Below are 27,065 nucleotides of genomic sequence, written 5' to 3'. Positions count from 1 at the left end.
GTAATTTGAAAGCTTACAGTCTGCACTTTCATAATCTGTCCAAAACTGAAAAATGACCTTGCTGACTTGGTCCACCTTTCACCAACCGCTGTCACATATTGTTCAAAGTGTAGAATGTCAGTTGCTTACAGCACTCCCCTTGGACCAATCAGTGTAGTTAATGCTGGATTGTCCAGTCAGTCACACATAAGGCAGTCTTTATATCTGCAGAGCATTGTCATTTTCCTGCACTGGGAGGGATTACATGCATGGATGTCTGATGGTTGGAAATGCGAGTCTCCCTCTAATGGACCACAGAACAGAGAGTGGGGGATGTGATGAGAAGATGATGCTGTGCGTGTGGGGGGGAGAGAGGTTGAGGAGTTGTGTGAAAGATTGGAAGGCGGTGGTGCATTGCTTTTTCCGGGCCGTTGACAGGAGTAGGCGGGTCCGATGGTTTCTTGAGGCCTGCCTAAGAACAGATGACAACACACACTTGTGTAAGAGTTATAGGTCATTCTGCCAGCAACCCCCCCCCCAGCCCATTCTAAGATTAAAACCATTGGGGGAGCTCAGGGAGATTCTCTGAGATGGTGTTGAAAAGAGAAACCTGCGGCATAGCCTACCACAAAGTACTATTACTTATAAAGGGCCAGAGATTGATTGACCCACATTTTGCCTATATTTGGATGTCGGGTTGTACTAAATAAGAAGTGTAAATGGTCCATTATTTTACACATTTCTGTCAAAGGTGAAGAAATACACTTTTAAAAATGTATGATTTTTATAGCATATTTTGCACCTGGTCTTGAAGGAGTATCTTTTTAAGTGTAGTATTGTGGTTGCTTGGCTGACAGACATACTTGCAAAGTGCATGTCTCAATCCTCTCCTCACTATAATCATTCCATTATCAGTGTCAGATTTGTATCCATTCCAACATGTTCCGCACCAAAATCATTAGCTTATCTGTGTTGCTAGAAGAGCATATCTCCATATTGGAGAATTCCAACTTGAGAATGAAGTTTGACTGTGTATTTTTGGGTAGAATAGAAACAATACAGTTTTTTTGTCCTGTGGGACCTGAGGATTGCATGTGATGTTATGCTATGATGAAGAACCCAATGAACAATACACTGTAGAACTGAAGGCTCGTTCTCAAAAAGCATTGTTTTGCTTTTCCCTGAAGTGTTGGGAGGTGATTCTCCTCAGCCACATTATAACAATGAGTTTCAACCCCAATAATGACTGGTAGTCACATTATTTACCCATGAACTCCAGTCATTAGGTCTGGTGATCAGGCCCCCTCTTATATTGTGTATGTCTGCATTGAGTATGTAGCTGTTAGTGTCTGATGGTGTCGAGTTGCAGGGTAGACCAGAGGCTGCTCCACTTTGTTTTGTTTTTTTATTTGTTTTTTTGAGTGGGGCAGTCCCACTCATATTTTTATTGCACAGATATAGTGAAGACTGACAGGAAAGTAGGGAGAAGAAGGGAGAGAGGGCATGTCAAGCAGGGAGTGGACCGGATTCGAACCCATGCCGACATGGGCATATGCGTGCACTGTAGACCGCGGTGCTAGACCACTGGACCACCCCAGGCCACGGCTGTTCCACATTGAGGGTTCAAGTGGAAAACATTTCTCAATCTGCACAATATTTAGATACTTGGTTTGTTTAAAGGTCCCATATTATACTCTTTTTCAACAAGTTACTATAGGTGTCTTTTTAATAATACTTTACGTTTACCTCATCTGCAGTTTGGTCATGGACAGTTGATATTGATTCGTCTTTCAGGAGAAGCCGTGGGTGGAGATTCTAATGAGACCCCAATATACGTAGCATCGGGTGGCAAATCTGAATGGCTTGTTGAATCGCATGTTTACTGAAATAGGCAGCCCACAAAAAAACAGATTGGGTTGTTTTATTTCACAGTTTGTTTGTTGGTTAGTATGCCCATCAGAGACCCAAATGTACATGTGCACAAGCACTGAAAAAGTGGAAAAAAAGTTTTTTCATATAGGACAGTTAATTTCTCTACTTCCCAGAGTTGAATACGGCTACTGCTGTAAGTAACATTGTTGTTGTTGCCGTGCACCGTTTAGCTGTTCATCCGTGGTTCCCTATAGCTGTATTATGTCAGCCATTTGCCGCTGCACTAAGTCATGAACCAGTGCACTGAAGCTCTTGGCAAGACGGGGGGTAGTCTGTATAACACCCACTTGTGTGTCATGTGGTTCATGCGTGCACTAGCAATTCCCATTGTTGATCTGCGGTGGGACACGTTTCATCTCTTCTGGGACCTCAATGAAATATTTCACTCCAACTGTTCTTGGTGTTATTAAAATCCAACAAGCCATTTCCAGGCCAACAAGTGACCATAAACAGCATAGGAGTGTCCCTCTTCTCATTTGACGTAGGGATTATTCATGCTGGGACGAGGCATGGCCATTATTGACTCCTCTCTGTTGAGCTCTAGGCTGACATTGTTTGTGAAGAAACAAAAGCTGCCAAATCCATTAACGGAGCTGCTGGGTTTCATTTGATGGGCCTTTACTGTAGTTTGTGGGGAAATGTCCTTGTTAATGTTATAAAAATGCTTTTCCAGTTCTGGTCCACCATAAAACACTCCTCTATTAGGCAGTGTAACAATATCTGATTTGAATTAGAATTTTGAGTACAGGCTACATACTCTATGATCTATTTATGATATGACATAAATGTGATTAGATTTCAATGAAAGTGGAATCACTCGCTTCCATTATACATACAGTATAGCCTAATAACTAATTATGGTGTAAATGGTAGAGTATGACAGATTTCTACAGTAAATATTGGTCTAGGTATTGGTCTAGACCTTTGGTCTAGGTATCTTAAATTGCATTTACTAGTAGACACTACATAACTGACGCCACACCCCATAACCCCTGAGGGCAGTGTCAGCTCATATGTCCCCTAATGTCAGAGGTGCTTCCTGCCCGAGGGATATGTGTGGCCTGTGTTCGCTCTCTAACATTTCTCAAGCAAGTCTCACTGATGGTGTCTTTAGTTTGCCCTTGAGACAAACAAGAACATTTATGGACTATAAATGAACAATGTCCCTTCAATCGTTTTTTATACGTTTACCTCCATCCATTTTTAATACAAGCCTATGTTTCCCGTGGCTGACTGGATCGATTTTGATCATCTGCGGTAATTGCAACTTTAGTCTCATGACCTATTAAATTCAGATTATAAAACTCAGTTCTAGTAAACAATGTGGAAGAGGAAGTAATTGCTGCCATAATCAGAGTTATTAAAATGTAGGCATGATATGGGAAATATTAATACATCTGACAGCTATGGGAACAGAAAGTACTTCATCCAGAAGTTGTCCACCCAAAGCTTGATTGAGCATTTTAATTAGATTCTGGGAACAGTACTTAAAGTCTGCATCCAAAAGTCAATCATTTGGGAAAATAGTGGGTAAGATTTTGCTCAATTAGTATTTGCTGATAGATGCAAAGGAATTGGCTCTCTTTATCACTTGGAATCCTGGTTGTTTTGGCTTGAGAAGACTGTTCCCTATATCTTTTTTAATATATATTTTTAACAATTTGTAAATCAGTAGTGATGATGGGATTGATACAATGAATGCAGTAGACCAGTTGTATTAGGCAAAAATAAGTCAGTTGAAAGGGTTTGGTTGCCTCTGTCCACCATGGCAACTACACTAGCGAAGTGTCTTTCACATTGCTGCCAAGCAGACTGTGACAGGTGAATGAAATTCATCTCTGGCAAACATTCCTACCTCTGTCACTCAAAGAAATGATTATTATTTTCTAGTAAGTAAACTAGTGTCCAGGCTGTGTGGTGCAGACATTGCCAGCCAGAAATGTTCTACTCACATTGCATCAAAGAACCGTGTGATGGCTGCACCGGGTCTAATCCGTCTTGGCAAATGAAAACATATTTCCCCTCCTATGGCATTCAGAATGTTGGGTGCTGCTGGGAGAAATGAAATGTGTCAATCTTCATATGGCGGGGTGCTGCCGTAAATCAAGCCTGGAACAAGACATTTATGAGACTCCAAATAGTTTCCATTGTGTAATGTTGAAATCAATTGCCAGGTAAAAAAAAAATCAAACCGTACAATTGGGTTGATTTTTTTTCCCTTTCAATGTCCTCCTCTGAACTGCCCTAGCAAATGCAGGTGGCAGAAAAACGTTTATTTTTCTGTATGTTTTGAAGGTTCTGCACAGCACTGTGATCGCAAGACTTTTTTCAGAACCCATTGGTATTTACTTGTTTTCTTCGACCGTTAGGATAGGGTGCAAGCTTAAGTGCTTTTCTCTGATGCCTGTGACCCTTTACTCCACGGTGCGATGTGGAGAATTTCAATGAAGCTGCCCTGCTTCCCCTGGAACATAACCGAGACGACACTTCTCTGCCTGATCGGACAGAAAGGCCTGTTTCCTATTCAGACATGGCTGGAGGAACCCTGTGGCTACTGTTGCTTGTTTTTCTTCCCCCCCTGACAAGACACACTTTGAGTTCAATTGATTCACTTGCATAGCCACTGTTGGGTGCCAATTACTGTGTAAACACAATGTTTCATCATTTGACTTTGGGTCATGTACTGTGGACATTTGACTAAAGGACATTACAGGCTATTATATGACTGATCATACTCAGAGACGGTGGTTTGCCATTCAGTTGTGTAAATTGTGTAATTCTCTCTGGTCATCAAGTCATAATTCATAAGGCTGTTCACTAAAGGGTGTATTTAGATTTCCTTGCGCTCAGCGCCTTTTACCTACTGCTGGCTCTCCTCACTTTCCCAGATTTGATATTCCCATTTTGAAAAGGTGCTTGTGTGTCTTGCCAATAGGTGTTGGTCGATTAATCAGTGGGTGGTATGGAACGATTAATCGATTTTCCCGATGTGTGCCGACATTCACAAAGACAGCCATGGATCATCGGCAAGAAATCACTTAATATCTTAAACGCAAAAACAGTGAACATTTTAATTTATTCTGTTATTAATCCTCATGAATTTCTCCTTCTGAATACTTAAATTAGGCTAACTTAACAATAATGCAGAACAGAAAAAAGGCATGCCGCTAATACCCTGTGCAGAATCAGAGCAATGCACATATTTTTTATAGCTGTCCAGCCAAATACACAACTGTAAACTTACACAACGCGCAGTTGAATGACGCCAGACTCTCGTCCCATTCCAATAATTCAATAATAATAATAAGTAATAATAAATGATTAATGGACTGACTTATATAGCGTCTTATTCCAAAGTGCTTTACAATGGCCTCTCATTCACCCACACACACATTCACACACCAATGGCGGCAAGCTACCATGCAAGGCGCCGGCCTGGTCAGGGTTCGAACCGCTAATCCATTAGATGCCGACTCTACCTCCTGCCACAGCCGTCCCGTAATAATAATTACTGAACTATATAATTTTTGTTCTATTGTTTTTCTGTGCATGATTAATGCAAGAACAAGAACTAATAGTGCTACAGAACTGACGTTAGTTCTGTCCGTTAATTCGCGTTTATTTGAATCGGGAAATGTTAACGTTATCCAAATATAAAAAATCGACTTTGACCCTCAGGAACGATTAATCGTCATCGGGTGACAAATGAAGTGACGGCAGTTCTTCTGGATAGTAAAGTATAAAAACTGTAATCTCATTGTTATCACTTAGATTAAAATAAGAAGTAAACAGCCTGTTATTTGCCATAGCCCACCTGCTCTGGAATGGTACTGCATGTGAGAACAATGTGCCACATGAAACTTGTAGTGAGGATTAATTGTGCTTGAAAGGGATCTATAAAACAGTGCAACGTGTTTGTGTCTTCTATCGTTTCAATAAACCATAGGATTGCATCGATTTAAAATAGATTATCTAAACCACAGGCACAGAAAGCTGCATACACGGGCAAAATAATGTTTAGTCCATAGTGCTATCAATAAATTATTCATGTCCGCTGTCATGTCTCCACTGCTTATATTGCATTGTGAAATCAATGGTGGAAACATTGCCAAGTTATGTCTTAACTGTGTCAGAGTTGTCATAGACGATTCAACTGTGTGCAAAGATTGTATTAATTAAAGAAGTATTAATATCCGCAAAAACATTATTCCTCCTTCAGTTGTTCGATCAGAAAAGTAATAAATGTTTTGCTGTTTTGTTTTGCTTGATGTTACAATGCACCTCATTCTCGCTGCCTATGAGGCGGTGTAGCTTGTATCAGCAATTCTAATGCTATTGCGTGCGGCGTGCGCGTGACCGTTATTAACTCTACTGCCCGCAAAAGTGCCAACCTTCTTGACCGCAAAGTTGGCTTGTGGAAATTTTAAGTCCGTAGTGAAAGAAACCGACACTCCGTTACTCAAGTCAATGTATGCTGCCTTGTCAATGTATGCTGCCTTGTCAATGTCTGCTGCCTTGTCAATGTATGCTGCCTTGTCAATGTCTGCTGCCTTGTCAATGTATACTGCCTTGTCAATGTCTGCTGCCTTGTCAGTGTATGCTGCCTTGTCAATGTCTGCTGCCTTGTCAATGTATGCTGCCTTGTCAATGTCTGCTGCCTTGTCAATGTATACTGCCTTGTCAATGTATGCTGCCTTGTCAATGTATGCTGCCATGTCAATGTATGCTGCCTTGTCAATGTAGCTACCTTGTCAGTGTATGCTGCCTTGTCAATGTAGCTGCCTTGTCAGTGTATGCTGCCTTGTCAATGTATGCTACCTTGTCAGTGTATTCTGCCTTGTCAATGTATGCTGCCTTGTCAATGTATGCTGCCATGTCAATTGTCAATGTATGCTGCCTTGTCAATGTATGCTGCCTTGTCAATGTATGCTGCCTTGTCAATGTATGCTGCCTTGTCTGTCAATGTATGCTGCCTTGTCAATGTATGCTGCCTTGTCAATGTATGCTGCCTTGTCAATGTATGCTGCCTTGTCAATGTATGCTGCCTTGTCAAACATCTACTGTATGTCCGCTGAGTAGGGGAGCACGGGGTATGTTGTCACACGCTGTCTAATATTTACTGGCCACAATACATCACAATGGTATAAATGTCATACCAAAGTCTTGGGCACATATTTTGTATTGATTATATCTTCATAATATCTTATTTCAGTACAGAGCTGTAGACCGTTAAATAGACAGTGTGCATTTGTGATAATTTGCCCCATCAGCGAGTAAACTGTTACACTATGCTGGGCAAGTTGTCACATTGGATTATCAACAAATAAGAACCCAACTGATGAATTGTGAATATTTATTATAATTTCAAATTAAATAACTCAAAATTAAAACAATCATGCCTAGAGAATCTAGCAAATCATGCCTTTGAATCAAAACATTAATGCTGACATGACTCTTTACTTTAAACTTTGAAATCGAGCGTTCTCTGGCGTGCACGTAGATCCACAGTAATTGTTGGAATTGGAATGTAATGTAATGTATTACTGGCTTGTAGTGTGTTAGTAGACACACACACACACGCGCGTCGTCATATTTGGACAGGTAACTTTTATACCTGTACCTGAAAAGGCTTAATGTCAAGCCCTGTGGTTACTCTTAACGTCGACGGAAGCAATTTACCATGAGAGGAAGGGGGTTGTACCACTGGTACAGGGTTGTGGCACGAGGCGAAGCCGAGGCAATCAGAATCCAGTATCCAAACATGCTGTTGTAGAATGTGACTTAAGGCTCAAGCCGTTCCATTAAGACAATTTAGCCATGTCTCGTCAACGCTAACTCTGGCCAGACTTGTAAAGTGTTGCTTTGGGCACGCGCACGGAGTAATAAGCAGCCGATTGTCAAAAAAAATGAAAAATGACAAAAATCCATTACAGAACATTCTGTGGGAAAATAAGGGAAATCGAGAGTGCAGAGCTACAATAGCAGCAATACTGCCACAATTATCAAGGCGAGGGAGATGGCTTGGCAAAAAAATTACAGACAGACCTTTTTTCCCACCAGAGCTGATTTCTGATTTACAGGTGTGCCACAATGCGAGTTGCATCAAAATACAAATAGGAATTCGCCAATCATCATGACCTCATTAGCTAATGCTCACCATTCTCTGTTGTACAGCGTGAAGTGGTTTTGTCTGCTAGGAAAGATGATGGAATGGAATGGAATGGACTTTATTTGTCATTGCTACAGTACAGGTACCAAACAACGAAATTTAGGAGGGGTGGCTCCCCTGGTGTTAGGAAAGGGTGGGTCGGGTCCCTGGAGATCTTGGAGGCCTTCCTGAGACAGCGTGTGTTGTACAGCTCTTCCAGAGAGGGGAGGGGGCGCCGGTGATCTTCTGTGCTGTTCTCACGACTCTCTGTAGCGCGTTTCTCTCAGATGAATCGTTCACTGCCTTCCTCCTAAGCTCGAGCAGGTGCACTTCAGACTGATAGCCTCCACAGCTTGTTGTAACATGATTTGTTTGAGACAACTTCAACACTTTGGACTAATGCTTAAATAATTAATGCAGGCATTTGGAAGAGTTTGATTGCGTTAGGGCAAAATATCCCCCTTCAGCCAAAGCCCCTAAATAAGGCTTAATCTCTTGTTGTCATCTCTTGATGCCTCTGGTTTCCCTCAGCTGTCAAGGACCAACATGGCAAGCACCATGTTCAGTTTCACTGGATTAGAAAATTAAACATCTATATTGTGTATATTCTTTAGTAAATCCCTTCACATAAAAGCTGTAGGATATCTTTGATGGATTTGGCTTTGGTTTCCACTTGTTTGCCTGTAGAACACACATTTCAGTACATTTGGCATGAAGATGGTGTATGTTTCTTCCTGAAGTGGTTATTTATCTGAGGAAAATGGAGAAGCCAGGTTATGTAATGTCTTGGATCAGACATACAGTCCTAGCCCAGTGTCTATGAAAGGCATCTCATTGTTTGTGTTGCGTTCTTCTGTCCCTAATATGCTCAATCATACTCAGTTTCTCCCAGATTACCCTCTTTATTACTCTTTTCCACTCTATTGTTCTTACTATTTCACCCGTCCACCTCCCGCCAGCATCCTCTTTGAACTGGCCTGTTTAAAATGATTTAATTTTCTGATGTATCTCTCATGGCTCCCGGGCAAGGTGACCTTCAGCTGCACACAGTGGGAAGAGTTGTTAGTTTAACAGGCATCCTGTGGAGACATTAGCCATGCATATAAAGTATCACTATCACTGAGAGTCCATTATCACTGCCATCCATAGGCCCTCAATGTCTATGCCAGGTTTAAATATTTAGCCACGCTATGTTTTTGGAAGTTGCTCAAAGTCAAACATGTCATTCCAAGAGCCGTGTTTATTTTGATACACAAGGATAACCAGCGGTCAGCATCACATCAGTCATTTGATATCGTTTCATCTTTGGGGGCCAGAAATCAGTGAGATGTTAGAGACTTTCATTTTCCAGAGAAGTCGCTGTACTTTCACACAGTAATACATGATTACATTTTGGGTGTCGTGGTAACAAAATACTAATGTGAATTACAGCATAGTAATGTGACTACTCAAAAATGTAATGTAGACAGTCTTCAGAGGGGCGTTCTGTCATCATTTGTTGGAGTGTCTGCAAGGTGCTTTGGACATATTTCCAGATTTGATTTAATTGGGGCCCTGTGGAGCCCAACATATGACTATGAATTTCCCCACGGGGGATAAATAAAGTATCATTGAATTGAATCTAAGGAAGCTAAATATGTAAAACTGTCTGGGCTAATCAACTACGGCCAAAGTCAGGGCCAAACCAGGGAAAACGTTTTAAAAGGTGTATCATGTTTTTGTTGATCGCTCTTTTTTGCTTTGTGTGTCTTGCTTTGAACCACATTCATGGACCATATGTGTACAGCTAAAAGACTGGAAAAAATAGTAGACAAAACATGACATGATTGTACAAGTTGCTGAAACTGAAATGAAAACTAAGTAAAAAAAAGAGTGGAGTATCCCTTTTTAAGGGTTTTATTAGAACATAGTACCATACATTGAGGAGTCAACAGCAATGTAATTGAATGACACCATCGGGAGGGAAACATTTCTCCAGCTTGTTAATTTAAACGGCCACACAATCCAATTTGACCAGTCGGTCCAGATTCCAATTGAAGTCGCAGGGTGTTTTGTTTACGTTCTACTCGGGGTGTGGCGGAGTATAGTCTCACATTCGTATGTGGATTCATAGGACTTGATCTGGATGATACTCCGGACAACTGACGGTGTGATTTAAATGCTTTAAAGTATTGGCCTGATGTGAGACTCAGAACCGATATTATGATGTCAGTATTTCTCCTAAGAAATGCCTGTTATTTCTAATGGTTCAATAGATGGCTTGCTTCAGCAAAAGCATCCAGCCCCATCCATGCATCTATCAAGCCGCCACTGCCTCCTTCCTTCTGTCTCGCTTCCCCTCATTGTAATGCAGAACAACAAACACTTTGTTCAAAAATCATTTGCTTGTGCCGTAGTAAGATGCATGCCTTGGGGCACGGTCGTGAAAATGGTCTGAATGAGTTGCCTGAATGTTTACTTTGGAAGAGCTGCCATCAATTTGGGTAATAAACTTCCACAGAGTGTGTGATGGCATTGATGGGTGCTGATCGTTCACATGATATTGTAGTTTTTTTTTTTTTTGCCATTTAATGATGGGAAATAATGCTAGTTGGAGACTGATTCACACATTCCCGGCTAAAATAATAATAACAAAAAAAAACAGTTCCTGTGCACTGAAACACATTCTCTCTCTCGTGTCACCTTGATATGGGTAAGGTCACCCAAATGAATTTTTCAGGATTCTAATTATTGGTCACATTGGTTGTTGTACAGGGTGGCGGGGCTGTTTAAATATTAAAGGCCTAATCTCCCGCTCTAGTGAGAATCTTCACAGGGAGAGGCCAGGCCCGTGAACAAGCCGGCTCTGGTGTGAAGACACTGTTATGACATCCCATTACTCTTCTCCCCTCTTTAAGACAAATTGCTTATTGAACTTTCAACGGTGTCCCATTTTGTTACTGTACCGTACATTAGCTGCATTGTGTGAAAGTATTTTTTTTTTTCTCCCAATGCATAGTTTGTGTGCTTGTGTGCACATAGTGTCCTAGGTAAATGTATTGCCATGCATTCAATGTTCTGTTGTCATGATTCTCAATGTAATTGATTGGCAAGCTAGACTCTGGTGGAATGAGAGATTTTTAAAAGAGATTCTACGATTAAACGGAATTGTTGATGTCTCGATCGGTGTTTCTCAAGTGGTGGGTTGCGGGAGTGTGGTAAAAAAAACAAAGAAGTAAAGAAGCGTAGATTTTAGCACTAGAAAAGCCAAACGTAGTTCCTAGTGCTGAGTTTTCTGATGTCAGACTTTTATTTTGACAGACATGCAGTAAGCTAGCCGTTGCCATGGTCACACAAACATTTTATCGACAATGTGAACTTAGCCTGTCACCTGTCATTCAAGCACTAGCTAAATATGGCGAAGCGCAAATATGACCCAGAGTATCGTAAAATATGGATTTACGTACATAAACGATAAAAAAAGGACTGAAACCCCCGTGTGTGGCTCTGAGCACGTATAGGTGCTGTCAAGGGGAAAGGTGTTGAATAACTCTCTTTATTCTGAGCCGTTTGAATCTGGCTCACACAAGTTGCGTATTGTGCTGTGGTGTCGAGCACCTCAACACATTAAACATCTCTATGGAAGGGCAAAAATGCCCTGAAAATAATTCTCACGCCGCATCTCACTAAGCAATGATCACTGGATATGTGACCCCTTCCGAACCGATATTGGAAAGCAATGAAGAGAATCAGTTGGAGGAGCTGGTCATGTGATCAAACTGTTTTGAAAAGGAAATTCCGTGAGGTAAGCCTCCCGCAGTTCTGGTGCAGCGGTGTGGTGGGAGAGTATCCGTCCCTCGCCACTCATGTAGTCAAAATCCTCCTGCCACTCAGCACCTCCTATCTGTGCCAAGGTGGCTTCTCAACTATGGTCCAGCTCAAGTCCAAGCAGAGGATCAGGGTGGACACTGAGCACACCAGACCAGACATTGAAACTCTTATCAGGTGTAACGCAATCCTCAAATCCCTAATTATCTCATTAGCATCCCCAGATGCCTGTTGAGTGACAGCCTGTTTAGTAGGCCTACTCTTAGAGACTATCATATTGTGAGTGTAAACAATATGTAGTTATGATCTTAATTTAATTTGATAATCACCCGGATCAGCAGCCCGCAGTTGTGATGTTCATACTCATCAGTTTATTCATCGGAATCGCTTTGCTCTTGCTAGACTAATGTGCTCTTTTTTTTTTCTTTTTTTTTAATAAAAGGTCATGATGACATTGTGTAAGTGTTTACTAGCCCATTTGACATTGTAAGTGTTTACTAGCCCATTTGACAGTGTGTAAGTGTTTTACTAGCCCATTTTTGAGAAATTAATTTGCTTGGTTTGAATTCTATAAAAGTGGGTCGCAACTTAATGACCATGGGAAAATGTGGGTCCCAAAGCCAGACCAGTTGAGAACCACTGGTCTAGATTCTAGAGATGACGTAAGTGTAACCTTGGTAGAACTAGACCAGTAGATAGCAATAACCATCCCAAACGATAGTAGAATATCCCAATATGATGTATACATGAACCTCAGTCCCAAACTCTGTAGCCACCATAGAAGAAATGATGTTAACCCAGTTTACATTATCCACTTTAGAAGTCATCCTTGACCAGGCTATTTTGCGATTTCTGATCTCACGACTGCTTTGCTTTCATTTGAATGATGTTCCAAACTTCTGGGGGTGGAACTACTACACACACTTCTAGTTATATAAGCTCATTCTCTATGGAATGAAGATATGAAAATGTGGGACTTGCATGCCTATTTTCTGCCATTTGTCCTCTATCACTTTGAGTATAGGACCTGCAGTAGAAGTACTGTCTCAGCCAGTAGATGTAATTTTGTCTTTGTGTTAATGCCCTTTCCAGTCCCTCAGTGGATGAGAGTTTTTTCGGAGGCAAGCACTCTCTCTCCCCTCTAAGATAGGCGACCTTTAGCTCACCGCTGATCCAGGGAAGAAATTGCTTCTGCTCTCTGCTTTCAGTAGAGAGCACTAACATCCCGCTCAGTAGGTCAGGTTCTTTTTTAATAAAATAATGGAGTGATGTTGTTTTCAGCAGTCTGCTATTTCTTCACTCTGATGACTTCCAATCTGCCAAATTCACTACATGCAGACCTTCTGTAGGGCGATTAAATTCAATGAAGTCTTATGAAACACAAGAATGCTTATATCTTTGCAGATACAATTGTATCTAGTGTACCATGTGTACAATGAAAATGAGTATTGAACCACCATCCTATTTTGTAGTGCAAGCTAAATTGATTAGAAATTGTTTTTAATTACCTTAAGTTATATAGTACGGAACTGTGAGATGATCCCTACAGCTTGTGCATAGTAATGTCTCGGCTGTCAATAGCATCTTCCCTTTTCTTTTCCCCTGCTCTTAAGTGCAATGAATTGTGTTGGCCTTCATGATAGGAAAATCTTTGCTTTATGTTTTCCGATGTTCTCTACTTTCATCTCTTAGTTAATTGCATGAAAATATAATTTGATGTGTTTAGATTTGAGATGAAAGTCTCTGTGTAAGTTGAGATGATGTACAATATTCTGACTTATAAACGGTCCTGCAGCAGTCATCAATTCAGTCCAGTCAGCTGCCTGCATGGTCTGCCGAGCTTTAATGCCAACTCGACACTTTAGCTGCCGTCCCTGAGCCACTGTGAATTTGCATAAAAATACATTTTGTTATAATGCTAACAAGACAGTTGGTGTTTTCAATCAATCAGTGCCTGAAAGGCTCTCTGTTCAGTGCCATCATCATCTGGGCTCGTGGTTGGAATCAAATAAATAATGATGCTTATACAGCAAGCTTGTGACTAGTTGCGAAGCCCACAATGTGATACATGCTGCAGTTTATTTCCAAAACGGTGAATAGAAGAATAGAAGGATGTAAAAGTTGTCACTGCCAAGCTGGTCATGATTGGTACATGCATTTTTTTTTTTTACTTTTAAATGCATGATATACACTCACGGAACACCTGTACACCTGTCAGCAGTCCAAGCTGGTGGAGGTGGTGTAGTAGTATGGGGAAGGTTTTCTTGGCCCACTTTGCTGCAAAGAGTGACAGCCAAGGAAGTGCAGACTTCAGGAGTAGGCTAACCAGTGGGATGTCTACCAGAACACAGGCTTCAGGAGCAGGCTAACCAGTGGGATGTCTACCAGAACACAGACTTCAGGAGCAGGCTAACCAGTGGGATGTCTACCAGAACACAGGCTTCAGGAGCAGGCTAACCAGTGGGATGTCTACCACAGACTTCAGGAGCAGGCTAACCAGTGGGATGTCTACCAGAACATAGGCTTCAGGAGCAGGCTAACCAGTGGGATGTCTACCAGAACAGGCTTCAGGAGCAGGCTAACCAGTGGGATGTCTACCACAGACTTCAGGAGCAGGCTAACCAGTGGGATGTCTACCACAGACTTCAGTAGCAGGCTAACCAGTGGGATGTCTACCAGAACAGGCTTCAGGAGCAGGCTAACCAGTGGGATGTCTACCACAGACTTCAGGAGCAGGCTAACCAGTGGGATGTCTACCACAGACTTCAGGAGCAGGCTAACCAGTGGGATGTCTACCACAGACTTCAGGAGCAGGCTAACCAGTGGGATGTCTACCAGAACACAGGCTTCAGGAGCAGGCTAACCAGTCTGATGTCTACCAGAACACAGGCTTTAGGAGTAGGCTAACCATTGTGATGTCTACCAGAGCACATGTTTCTATCTGTAGTGGAGATATAAAGGAGTGACCTTATATAAAGGGGCATGTAACTAAATTGATTTTTTTTGTAAAACCATTTTACAAATAATGCTTCTGCCTTGTTAGGGCAAACCGTATTGATGTAATCTCATATGAGAATGTCATTGTACCATTCACTTCTTTTGTAAAGCGTCTTTGGAAGCCTATTCTTGTGATTAACTTGATTACGATGTTTAATCGATTGACAGCACTAATTATTAGGGGTCTAACTCTGTAGCGTGTAGAACCCTTTTGTTAGGGGTTTTAATATTATTATTGTTAAGATGCTAGACCAGTGTGTCTAAGCCATGAGGCTTAGAGCCACTGCTTGCAGCTATAATAATAATAATAATAATAATAATTATTATTATTCTATTCAATAGACTAGATAAAAATAGTATACATTGTAAAACTAATGTCTACAAAATGTACATCTGTTTATTCACATTTTATTTAATCTAATAGGCCAATCTTGGCATCTCCCTAGATTTAGCAGGTAATGAATGAGTAATCAATTATTAATTGGATGTTCTTTTCAGATATCTAGATTATTTGTATCTCTTTATGACTAATACATAATTGTGTATTACTTGTGCTGGGTAAACCCTCAAAATAACAAGTAGGTTAGGCTATACATTTATGAAATAGTGAAAAATAGAGTGTGTTTTCCACATCACCTCATCTCAACCTTCCTGCTGCTACATCCATATCTTTGTTGGACAGATACCCTTCAGTGGTTCCTGATAGTTAATCTTGTCAAGTCAATTTCGCTATTACTGATTGCTTATCGAGATGCTGATGGCTCTGTCAACAAGAGGAAGATGACTTTCCCATCTTATATTCAGACCATGTTAATACAAAACCCAATATAGACAGACACCTTTAGGATTTAAAAAACTAACAGCAACCGTCATGCCTACAGCATTTTGCATAAATATTCTTGGAGTTTTCACAGGGAGCTATTCTATGGATTATCGCTAATTCTAGACCAATGTAACGCAATGGAAATGTATTGAAATACCCAAGCGGATGGGCAGATATCAGATACTCCATAGAAAATATGTGCTGCTTAAGAATAAATGATGTTTATATCCCCACGGTCTTCAGTTAAGTACTCACTTTTTTTGTTCTTGCTATCAGTGTCAGTGTTGGATTTTGGCAACCTTGTTCCCTGTTTATCCATCTTTTTTGATTTTCATAGATAAGTGTTGGTAACAATTTAAATATTGTAATACAATATCATTACAAGAGTAATTAAAAGGTTACTACACAGGTATAGGACCAACAGAATGTCAAATGTGACTAAAATATGAGTCAGTTAGATTAAAGGGATGGACTCCTCTCCTAGTTTTGAATTTCTACATGTAGATGACCTCCAAATGAGAAGGTGTCTATTGACATCAGTAACCTTCTTTGGCATTGTGAAATGTTCCCCGTCATGTCTCATCCTTCAACCTGAACCCTGCTGACTTGGGAAAGATTGAAGGGCATTCGATTGAAGGGCATTGATAGGAGCCATTTTTACTTCGCCAAAAGAGGTAGCTGAGTTGTAATGAAGTTCCTGCAGAGATGCCCAATATTGCCCAACATCTCCCCCTCTGAAGCGTGGAGATGTTCCCATGGAGCACCAGGAGGGTTCTTAAGCCCCGAGTTGATAAATTAATGGATACAACTGAGACTAACTAGGGACATCTGTGAATTGATTATAACAGCCTCTCCTTGTGAAGCAGGCTCTCTGAGTCACACTGACTACCGTTACGTCCATGTGGTCTTCATCTTCCTACACGGCTCTCGGCTTGTTGATTCGGCCCTCCTGGTGGTCTCTCTCAGCGCACTATGGCTAGTTTAACGTTCCTCACTGTTGCGTGATGTTTTAATCACCATCTGGTGCTGTGAGCTCATTAAGATCCCCAACTGATTTTAATTTGCTTTGAAATCGCCCTGCGAGTCTGAGAAGTTACAAAGCATATTATGAGTTGGATGCAGTTTGGCTTTCAGTCCTGTTGGAAAACTATGGAGGTACATCAAATGATATAATGACTTGTACTGATATTGCGACCCCTTACATTAAATGGTATTGGACATACTTAAGATTTCTCATTTCAAATGTTCCCCCCATCTCTGAGTCTTAATAAGAGATGATCATTAAATAGATTATGCAGAACTTGATTAATTCTGGACCGGTTGTATATCTTCTTGGAGAATGTTTTCTACTGTTTGGCCTGTTGGTGGAGCTGCCTTGTCATTCTACAGTCCGTTGCCGTTCAGTAAGCCTTATTCCTTTCTGAACGGCATCCAGGTTCTCTCCCTGGCAGTTTCAGTCAATTTAAGAAGGCAGCATAGTTACCTCATTACAATGTTTTTAGTATTAGTAGATGAGGGTAGAAACAGATCTACAGTGTTCTTTCTTTCAATTACAAGATTGTTACTGTATGCTCTGACATTTCTGTGGAGAGAGAATTTATTGTCTGTGAAATCACAATAATAATCTGGATGGTCCCAGGAGAGGCATTGTCATATTCTCTCCTGTCATGCAGTGAGCTTTATATTATGGTTTGTTTTTACCTCAGTGCAAATTTTTTTTAAATTTTTTTTTTTATTGTAAGCGTTGTGGAAAGCCCTCAACAGATGTTTCCTATCTCCATCGACCCTAGCCACCCATATTGATCTGTTTCTACCTTGTAATGGAGGCCTTTGTGTTTGCCCAAATGCCATTGACACACAGCTGGGTCCATTATGCTGAATAGACTGCTTATTAGTCAATAGACCAATGGACTGGACTGCAATTCCAAAACCTATTAGAACTCTAATGTGGGCTTTTACCATCTCTTCCCTCAGTATTCTAGAAAGCGACTATACCGTGTATATAGTAACTTCACCATAAGTATTGGTTTTTGAAAATCCGAGTCTCTGAGTGAAACTCACGTCAAACGTCATCAAAGTGCAAATCGGAATTGAGAGTTATATGCGACCTGCCTGGTTAGATCGTAGTCGAAATGACACATAGACGATTCGTATCTGATTGAGGCCGGTATGAGATTGAGGCCTGAATTGGATCTGAGAATATCAGATTAAATGTGTTTTTTTACTGTTTACACAGTACTTCCGATCTGTGCCATGTGTTTTGGAATTTTGTCACTTCTACCTGGCGGTGTAAACGCAGGGACACAACTCCTACTAGACACATGGAGAGAACAAGAATAGATAGATAGATAAATAAAACATTTAACAAAAGCACAACCAGTAAAAACAACAATAAATATAGTTGAGCTTTGAAGGAGGACAGTGTGCCGGACATCTGTGGGTGTGTAGGACACAGTCAGTTGAACCTGGTTTGCAACTTATTAATAATTATTGTCCATTTATACATTTACCCCATCCTTTTAAAACTGGTTTGATGCTAGTTTCTGAAGAGACTGAGTGATGTTTGATGTAGTTGGTAGTAGTAGAAAATGCTCTTATCTGAACCTCAGATATTTTCACTGCTGTTTTAAGTCATCCTCCTTATTCTTGATGCACATTAATCTCATTCTACAGTACTTCACACAATGACATTTGTTTAGACCAGGGGTAGGCAACCTTTTTGATATGAAGTGCCATTTTAAATTTTTCTTGTTAGTCAGTGTGCCAACCACTATCAACATTAATTATGACTCGACATCAAACCAAACCAAACAGACCAACTGATCTGCAATTTTATTCCACAACATGAACAACAATTTTCAGCAAAGAGCTATGTATGCAAAGCCATGTATGCTAAATAAACAGGCCTAACAGTCAACTAACTGAAACTTGAACAAAATGACCAACATAACATCTAAGACAACTAAACTTTGTGATGCGTAGCACAACTTTAAGCAAATTGGAGCGCTCAATTTCTACCAAAGTTGCAATGCTAACTGCGCTCCCTATGGTTATCATTTTAATAAGTAGGCCTAACTGGATGGTGATTATACAAGGGTCTTACTTGTATGAATTATAATTTATATTTATATAATTATTTGGTTGTTACTTACATTTTATTCTTTTATTCCAACCACAACAAACTTTTTTTTTTGGTTGCAAAGAGCTATGTATGCAAAGCCATGTAAACAGTCCTAACAATCAATGTGATCCCTGGCCCTGTTTTCCTTTGCTCAACTCCATTATCTGGGGGTGGTACTTGGTCACTTTAAGTAACGTGGCATGTCATTCACATCTACGCTCTCATCAAGTGCGAGGCTAAACACCGTCGCATCTTTCAAACCAGCGGTCTGCTGCGCTTTCACGTTTTCTGCCATTTCTCCTATTCTTCGTTCCACACTTCTGGCTGACACTGGGATGTCTTTTATTCTTGAGCCTTCAAACAAAACATCTGAGCTACAGAGAAAAGCCTCCTTAATATATTCTCCATCAGTGAATGGCTTTCCACGTTTCGCAATGCAATGAGCAATGCGAAAGCTTGCTTCAGTTGCGTGATTTTTAGCAGTGGCAAATGCTTTAAAGGTGCTGGCCTGCTTCCCATACCTTGACACAGCACGTCTTATTGATTCGGCCTTGTCTGTTTCATCCTTGAACGACTTCTGATGTTTGGTCTCATAATGCCGTTTTAACGCTTGAAGTTCGGCAAACAACATTTTCGTGACATACATAGGACACATACAGCACGGTCTTTCTGGGACACAAAACCCCACTCTTATTATATATTATTATTATATTGTTATGTGTGCTTAACAGTAACACTTGTATCGAATCGAATTCAGAATTTTACTTTGAAAATTGGCGCCAGAATACGGCTCTCGTGGAGTGGAAGAGAGACTAGGGCTGCATTCGTAAATTCGCCCTGAGAGCGCCGGAGCGTCCCCGAGACTGCCTCTAGTCCAATCAAATTACTTGGTCCCATTATGACGTTGAACCCAGTGTGCGCGAATTTACGAACGCGGCCAACATAAAATAAAATAAAAACATTCTCACATTCTCGCACTTGCTTGCGTGCCACTGTTTAAGCTGTCGCGTGCCACTGCTGGCACGCGTGCCATAGGTTGCCGACCCCTGGTTTAGACTGATAAAATAGGGATTGAAGTATACCCTCACACCCTGTTGCCATTGATAAGAGTACATTACAGTGAAATGGTAGGGAACTATAAACCAGAGTAGTGTACTCAAAGGCATGTTTATTTTATTCAAAACTAGATTTTGCTTTGTCCATTATTGTTAATAAGTGGGCTTGCTTCAGTCCAATGTTAGTTCTTCTTTGACTTATTCTTATTAGTGGGCTTGCTTCAGTCCAATGTTAGTTCTTCTTTTACTTATTCTTATTAGTGGGCTTGCTTCATTCCTGCTCCTACAACTTGTAAGCAGAAGGAGGTCACTGTTTAAAATCTGCAATGTTGTCATCACAGCAGTGGGCTACCGACAGTCGTTGTGAAGACATGTGAAGTGCTGCTGAAAGCCACCACAAAGTGGAGGGAAGAAATGTGAAGCATGTTTGAAAAGACCCATCCTTCTGTGGTAGAATGACTGGCAGTGCTGTCAGTGTGTTCCCTTCTCATCACAAAGTAAGCACAAAAATGAACAGCAGAGAAAGAATAGTGTCATTGCAGAGTCTCACTTAATCTAACTTAAACTCCTTTCACAAATGAGAGCATGGGCCCTATTATGCACTTCTTAACTTGCCGTCTTAAGTCTTAATTAAGACGCACCGCCAGGTTAAGACCTACCGCCACCCTTATTATGCGCTTCATACGCGCTACTGCTATTATGCAGGTGTCGATAGGCGCCCACACATAAGACGTAACACTCCCGTGCATATATTGCTCATTGTGGGAGTGTTCATATGTTAATGAAGTGCACTAGGCGCCCCTGCTATTATGCGATCTGACTTTGCTCCTAGCGCTAAGAAGTGGTTTGAAAAGTTCTTAAGTTTAGACTTCATGCACGTTTTGAAACACGAGCGCGCCTCCGCGGTTTGCGCATGCATGTGGGCACACATGAACACGCACGTGGCTCCACGGCAAGACGTCAATTACGGTCACAGTATAAATGCTTTATTTCAGACGGGAGAGGCCAGCGCTGTACAGTATGTTGCCTCCGCATACTGTGCACATACAGTACGAGCATGCCGTGCGTAATATAATGACATCAACATCTGTCATTCCTGCAGTCTTCCAGCGACCCCTCTGTAATACTTCTCAACTCACAAGCGGAGGTATTGCCGTGTTTATTCAGAAAATAATCATGCACGAGCTTGTTACTTTTTTCTGCAGAGAAGCGCGCTGACCTCCTTCTTAGGACTTCCATAATAGCATAGCGCTAATGACTCAACGCAGCCGGTTCTTAAAGGGAATGGCACCTGGCACGCTGATTGGGTTGATTGAGAAGACGCCCAAAACACACCCATGACTAATTTCTTTGCTTAGCGCCGGGTTTTAGGCGCCCACTACCGCACGCATAATAGCAAAGTGGCCTTGACCACGCCTCCACGTCTTAAATTTAGATCTACCGCCTCGTCTTATTGCTTCAAACTTATGAAGTGCATAATAGGGCCCCATATGTCCTATCCTATATTTCTACTTCAGTGCTGTTCTTTTCCTCTAGCTGCATGTACATTTGGTATATGCACTTTGTATCGCAATTATCATTGTTGCATAGCCAATTTGTTTCTTACTTTTGCTTCAAGAAGATGTATATTTTGTAAATGTGCTTTGGCTGGGGGGCTTGGCAAAAATGGGATCAGAATCCAATCAGTATCAAATATATTCTGTGCATGGAAGATAGAGCAGGAAGTGATTTCCGTGTTAATGAAGTTGGGAAAGGGGGCACACACTTGTCTCAGGTCAGCCTGGGAGATTTCTCAATATGTCTGCCTCCCCCCAGCACAGGACCGACTGACCCTCTTCTAGACTACAAAAAGTGGTAGTCACTCCCACCCGTCCTCCTATTTCCTGGCAATTATCCGGATCACCAACTGCTGGAATGGAGCAAGGGACTCTTCCCTTCCCTCCCTATAAGTGCACCATTGTGGCTGTTGTGTGTTATTATAATGGTGATTCACTTCCGTTCGAGGACAGTGAGGGGACATCACAGAGAAGGGTGTCATTAAAGAGCGTGAAATTGAAAACTGCTTTCCCCCATCTGACTAGATTTCGCTGCTCAGTCATTTTTTATCTGAACAGAAATGTTTCCAGGTTTGTTTGTTTTTTGCGGGGCAGGTCGATGCAAAAGTTTTGAGTTTTTGTTTGTCCAGTGCTGTGATGCTGAACGTCAGCATGCAGGTGGTCAGTAACCATGGAAACGGAGGTGATCAATGAGGTGTTCGTCTGATGATACAGTGGTGGTACTGTAGGAGGACGTATGGACCCATGTGTCAATAAATCTGTTAATGACACGAGACATCCTTTACTTTTTTGCAGCATCAGAGTTTTGCGGACGTCCTCTTAATTTCTGAAAGGTACCGCTGCCGCTGATCTTGAGGCAATGATCAATTGGCTGGAAAGGGCACAGTCGACTCGTCACGGTATCCAATTTGTCGCCTCTTCAATAGTTTGATCAAGCTCACAACACCACATCTCTTCATCATTGTTTCTGTTCCAGCTTCGCCTAACAGTTATCGCGTCACGCATTGATTGATGTCCCTCAGGGGGAGTTACTTATTAACTTAATTTCCAGGAGCAAGGCGGCCGTGTGCTTTAATTGTTTGGTTGGCCATTTGGGCCCTGGAGTTACTTCCTGCATCTATTCTGAGGACATTTCAAACTTTTTGGGGAGGATTTCTTTCCAGTTAAATCGAGCAACCAGATATAACAACGACTCGATCATGTTAGAGCTTGAATCGGAAACTGGAAAAGTGGTGACTTGAATATGCATTAAAAAAAACGATGTATGAATTGTGGAATTTGTGGAGGGGGGGATTTAAAGCTCTTCATAGTTGGGTTTAACTAAAACGTGTTTTATGGTGATTTATTGTTACGTTAAATGATTGCGCAGAAATGTTCACTGATATTTTCCAAACATGATGTCCTAGCTAGCGCCTCTCAATTTGTTTTGTGTTTCTTATCTCATGCACTTCCTTTGCAGCTGACAGCCCGCTCCCTACCGGCAGTGCAGTCTGACGAACGACTCCAACCTCTGCTTAACCACCTCAGGTAATTGGCTTCATTAGTAGCCTTATTGCGTTTGCTGCTTTATTTTATTCATTATGACAATATAGTCATTATGGCCGCATTTCCCCCCCGAAAAACCCACGGCAACAAACAGGCAGAGCATGTCGAGATAAAGGGCACTCAAATGACTCTGATGAATTCACCCTTTAAGTCCCGGTTCGCGTGGCAGTACAAACAAAAACGTGAAAAAAAAGGAAAAAAAAAGTAACCTCTCTTTCCTTTTAAGTTAATTTCTCGGGAGGCTCATATTCACTTCACATGCCCCCGAATCCTTTTTGTGTGCTTTTTCCAGAAAGGCGGTTCTAACACCAGGGTCCCTCTGAGACCGTGTCCCCTCTTGTTCCGTACACTGTGATAATGGAACCCAAACAGCAGAGCTAATGTGTCGACTTGCAGCCAGGGCTTTTTATTTTTAGAGCCTGGCCCAGGGAGTGCCCACCCATGACCAGAGGAACCTGTCTAAATAAAGCAGAGGATCCCCCTACACCAGTGCTCTACAGATGATTAAACTCTACATTTTCTTCTGTCTTTTGTCTTCGGTCTTTTCCCCCTAATTTTCATTCTGCCCCCCTTCCATCTCCTCTACTTAATTCTCTCTTTAAAAAAAAAAAAAAAAAAGCGTTATGAAATTTCCTCAGGGGTACTGTCCCTGCATATTCTCCATGTTAAAATGATCCAACCCTACAGGTGTAAGCCCATCCTGCTTCTCATAAAATGACACACTGGGGAGTCCCGTAGTGGATAAAAGCTCCTCCACCGACCTTTCACTGGTCCCCCAGTCCTCTTCCACCTGCCATGATTATAAAGGAGAGGGAACAATGGAGGTGTTCCCCAAAGGCAACACTGCCAACAGCCATGTCATTTGGTTTCTGATTGAGTCTGAGAATGAGGGTACTTTAATTGGATGTGTCATTGGAGGAACAGAGATTGTTACGGTGGCGAAATGGTTTCCCTCTGTGCCTGCCAGCGTGAGGCCTACATGCTGGGGCGGCCAGATAAGGAGTGTCAAGGGCCAGCTTGTGCCCCTGAAACAAACCCATGTCCTGTAGCAAACCAGCTGTTGAATCAAAAGGGAAAGAAACAAGAGGACTTGGACACTAAGCGGCAGTTGGCAGGGACTCTCCGTTAGAATGTATGCATGCTGCATAAGCCCGAGCTAGATTGTTTGTTTGGTCCCAGAGCTGTTTCCCTTTTCACTTTCAAACTTATTGTGGTAACAGTTAATTACAGTGAAAGGGTCCAGTTTCACCCTTCGCCAAGTCTGACTTTGTGTCACTGTGCTCCATAAATGTATCTTAACAATAGAAACCCAGTGCCGGCATATTACTGACCAGAGTACCAGAGTGAGGGCCGGAGACATCCAAGGTGAACTGTTTGCCTAATATTACTGTGTATTATCTGAGGAAAACATGCATGTTTCATTTGACATAAATAATTGTACATATTGCGATCGTAACCAGCATGTCCTAATACGTAATTTTGTGCACATGGATGCACAATAAATATGATGACTTGATTTATTGCAGTGTCTTGCATCTTTTCAAGATGCCCAGCTTGTATCGGCTTCTAAAGCCACCATTATTTAAAAAATAAATAAACAAAGTACAGTACATGCGCATGGTGCATGTAATTTCTAAATAATTTATATCAGCAAATATTGCAACAGAGAGCTAACAGCTCCAATAATGTTCCAGAGTTAATGTGATCTTTCCTAGGCTATAATCAGGAAAATAGGCTACAAAACATGTAGCTAGCTCTAGGCTGACCGACAGTATACACACAACATTTGCATAGTAGCAAAGTTGTTGTAAGTCGTCTCTCAGACGTTGAAGGGTTCATATTCAGTTATTCAAAAAGCCTTGACGTACTTACTAACATTTCTTCAGGCTATAACATAAAGGAAGAACACTATGATATCACAGTCTGAGTCTGCTCTTCAGCTTGTCAACACAAACTATTCTAGATAGCCTACTGAATAATCTTATTTGCAATGATGAGGGGCCATTTTAGTTGTTGAATGTGTGTGTGGCATTGGCCAATGCCACTATTATTATGCGAGTATGTGGGAAATCCAGCCCAGTCATAAGGTGCACCACCAAAGAAAACAAATCCAGAAAGGGTGCCACCTAAGAGTTGTGCGAGGTATAGGCACAACGTTACAAATTTGATCTTCACCCAGAGTGCAATGGGGGGATGCCCCTTTAGTGACAAAGATTATGTAACCGTGTGGGCTTCAGTTACTATGGAGTGAGACTTAAATCATCTAAATATCAATAAGATTTAGCATTCACTTGTGAAGAGGGCACATCATGTATTGGATGTGTTGGCCAAACTTGCCTTCAATTATAATTACACTGCCTCTTAATTATCAACCGACCTTATATATTGTGTAAATATTGCCTTATTATATATGGACAGGATAAGGTTTTAACAATCCTGATTGTCCTAAAACCAGAGCTGTTGTTCATTAATGGATTGGCCTTTACTCTGGCATTGACTCTCTTCCTGGGTCATCTGTACTGATTATATTAGTATTGAATGAATGAATGAATGAATGAATGAATGAATGGTCTTTATTGTCATTGATATAGTACAGGTACCAAACAACGACATTTAGGAGGGGTGGCTCCCCTGGTGCTAGGAAAGAAAAAAAAACACAAGAAGGGAAAAGAGCTGGTTTACATAAATAAATAAAGGCTGTGTACACTATCCACTATACTATACTGTACAGATAGACGACTAGGGTTGTCATATTGCACATAGTGTTATTGCACATTCATTTGAAGTGTCACAGTTTGCAGGCTAGAAATGTACATATTTGTGCCTCAGCACTACACCTGATTTTTTCAGTCCAGCAGCTGCTTGTAAGGTGGGGACTATTGAAAGGGTGATAAGTTGTGTAACACATTCATCAGACTAGTGGCTCATAGATTAATGTATGTTTCCGAAATGTTGCTGTGGCTTCACAAAGGTATTTAAAGCGATTAAGACCGGTCATTGATATTTGGTTATTCCTGCCACAACTAGCCAGTTGAGGAAGACAGGCCACTGGACACATTGTCCCCCCCCCCCCCACCACACCTCTCTGACCCCCCCCCCACCACACCTCTCTGACCCCCCCCCCACCACACCTCTCTGTCCCCCCCCACCACCACACCTCTCTGTCCCCCCCCCCCCCACACTCAGGGATTAAAGTTCTCCGTCGCTACGACGGATTTCCGTCAATTTTTTCCAAGTCGCGACGGATTTCCGTCAATTGGCTACATATGTCCAGTGTACTAGAACCACTCTACTACGGAGTGTTTGTCCGTGAATAACACCGGCTATGCCCCGGGGTAGAAACACAAGACTATGGCTGGATAAGGTCTACAGGTCTCCACGGTCATTTTAAGCCGTCAACCAGCCCGCTACGACCACGGGAAGTCATGTTAAAAGTGAAGTTACTTCTGTTAAACTGGCGCTAAGCTAACATCGCTAGTCGCTAACTCCCTCCTGGCCTTAAAGAGACAAGCGCCCTTTTCTCATCTCAATCTCAAAGAGCTTCATTAGCTCACCACATCTACACATTTGGTCCCACACACTCCAGATTTGAACCCAAGGTTCTACCCAGGGTTAGTTACCCCTGGTAGAAAGCCCTTTGCTCTCAGACCTTCAGAACCCATTGAAAGTAGTGGAGGTACTCCAGAAGTCCAAATGCATCTCTAACCCTAGGAAACCCTAGGAAGCCCTAACCCTAATGGCATGAAAATGCAACATGTTGTACTCCCTGTACCCCTGTACGTGTGAGAACATGTCTTTTTACACTAGGCACTTCACATCAAGCATTAGAGCTCCCTACAGGTTCCCGCTAGCTCGCGTGCAAGGCCTCCCAGGAATGGCCTAGGACTCTGAAAGTTGATTTGGTACAATGTAGGGATACAATCAAGGAGTGTGTAGAGTTTGGTGACTGTGACTCTTTCCATGCCCGTTCCCTGGGCCCAAACGTACGCCAGCAGCAGCCACCCACTTTAATGAAGGCTTTTCCGGCCTAGTGGTTAAAGGAAGGTTAAAGGACTTTAGCTCATCAACCACAAGTGCCACAGACACGGTTCAGATATTTTAC

At 41.7% G+C, this 27,065-nt stretch overlaps 1 protein-coding gene across 1 annotated transcript in view; it reads left to right on the top strand.

Moving 5' to 3' along the window:
- The window catches only part of prim2 (DNA primase subunit 2), a gene marked incomplete at both ends in the record, with an annotated part of 58,308 nt that overhangs the window by 5,257 nt on the left and 25,986 nt on the right, over positions 1 to 27,065 (top strand). The window contains one exon of the mRNA XM_080524011.1: positions 22,878 to 22,945. Coding sequence (XP_080380137.1) covers positions 22,878 to 22,945 — 68 coding nt within the window. The remainder of the gene's footprint in view (positions 1 to 22,877; positions 22,946 to 27,065) is intronic.

This window comes from Nansenia antarctica (assembly GCF_963989245.1).
Source record: "Nansenia antarctica genome assembly, chromosome: 1".
In the NCBI taxonomy this organism is placed as follows: domain Eukaryota; kingdom Metazoa; phylum Chordata; class Actinopteri; order Argentiniformes; family Microstomatidae; genus Nansenia; species Nansenia antarctica.
This window is presented reverse-complemented; position numbering and strand designations above follow the sequence as displayed.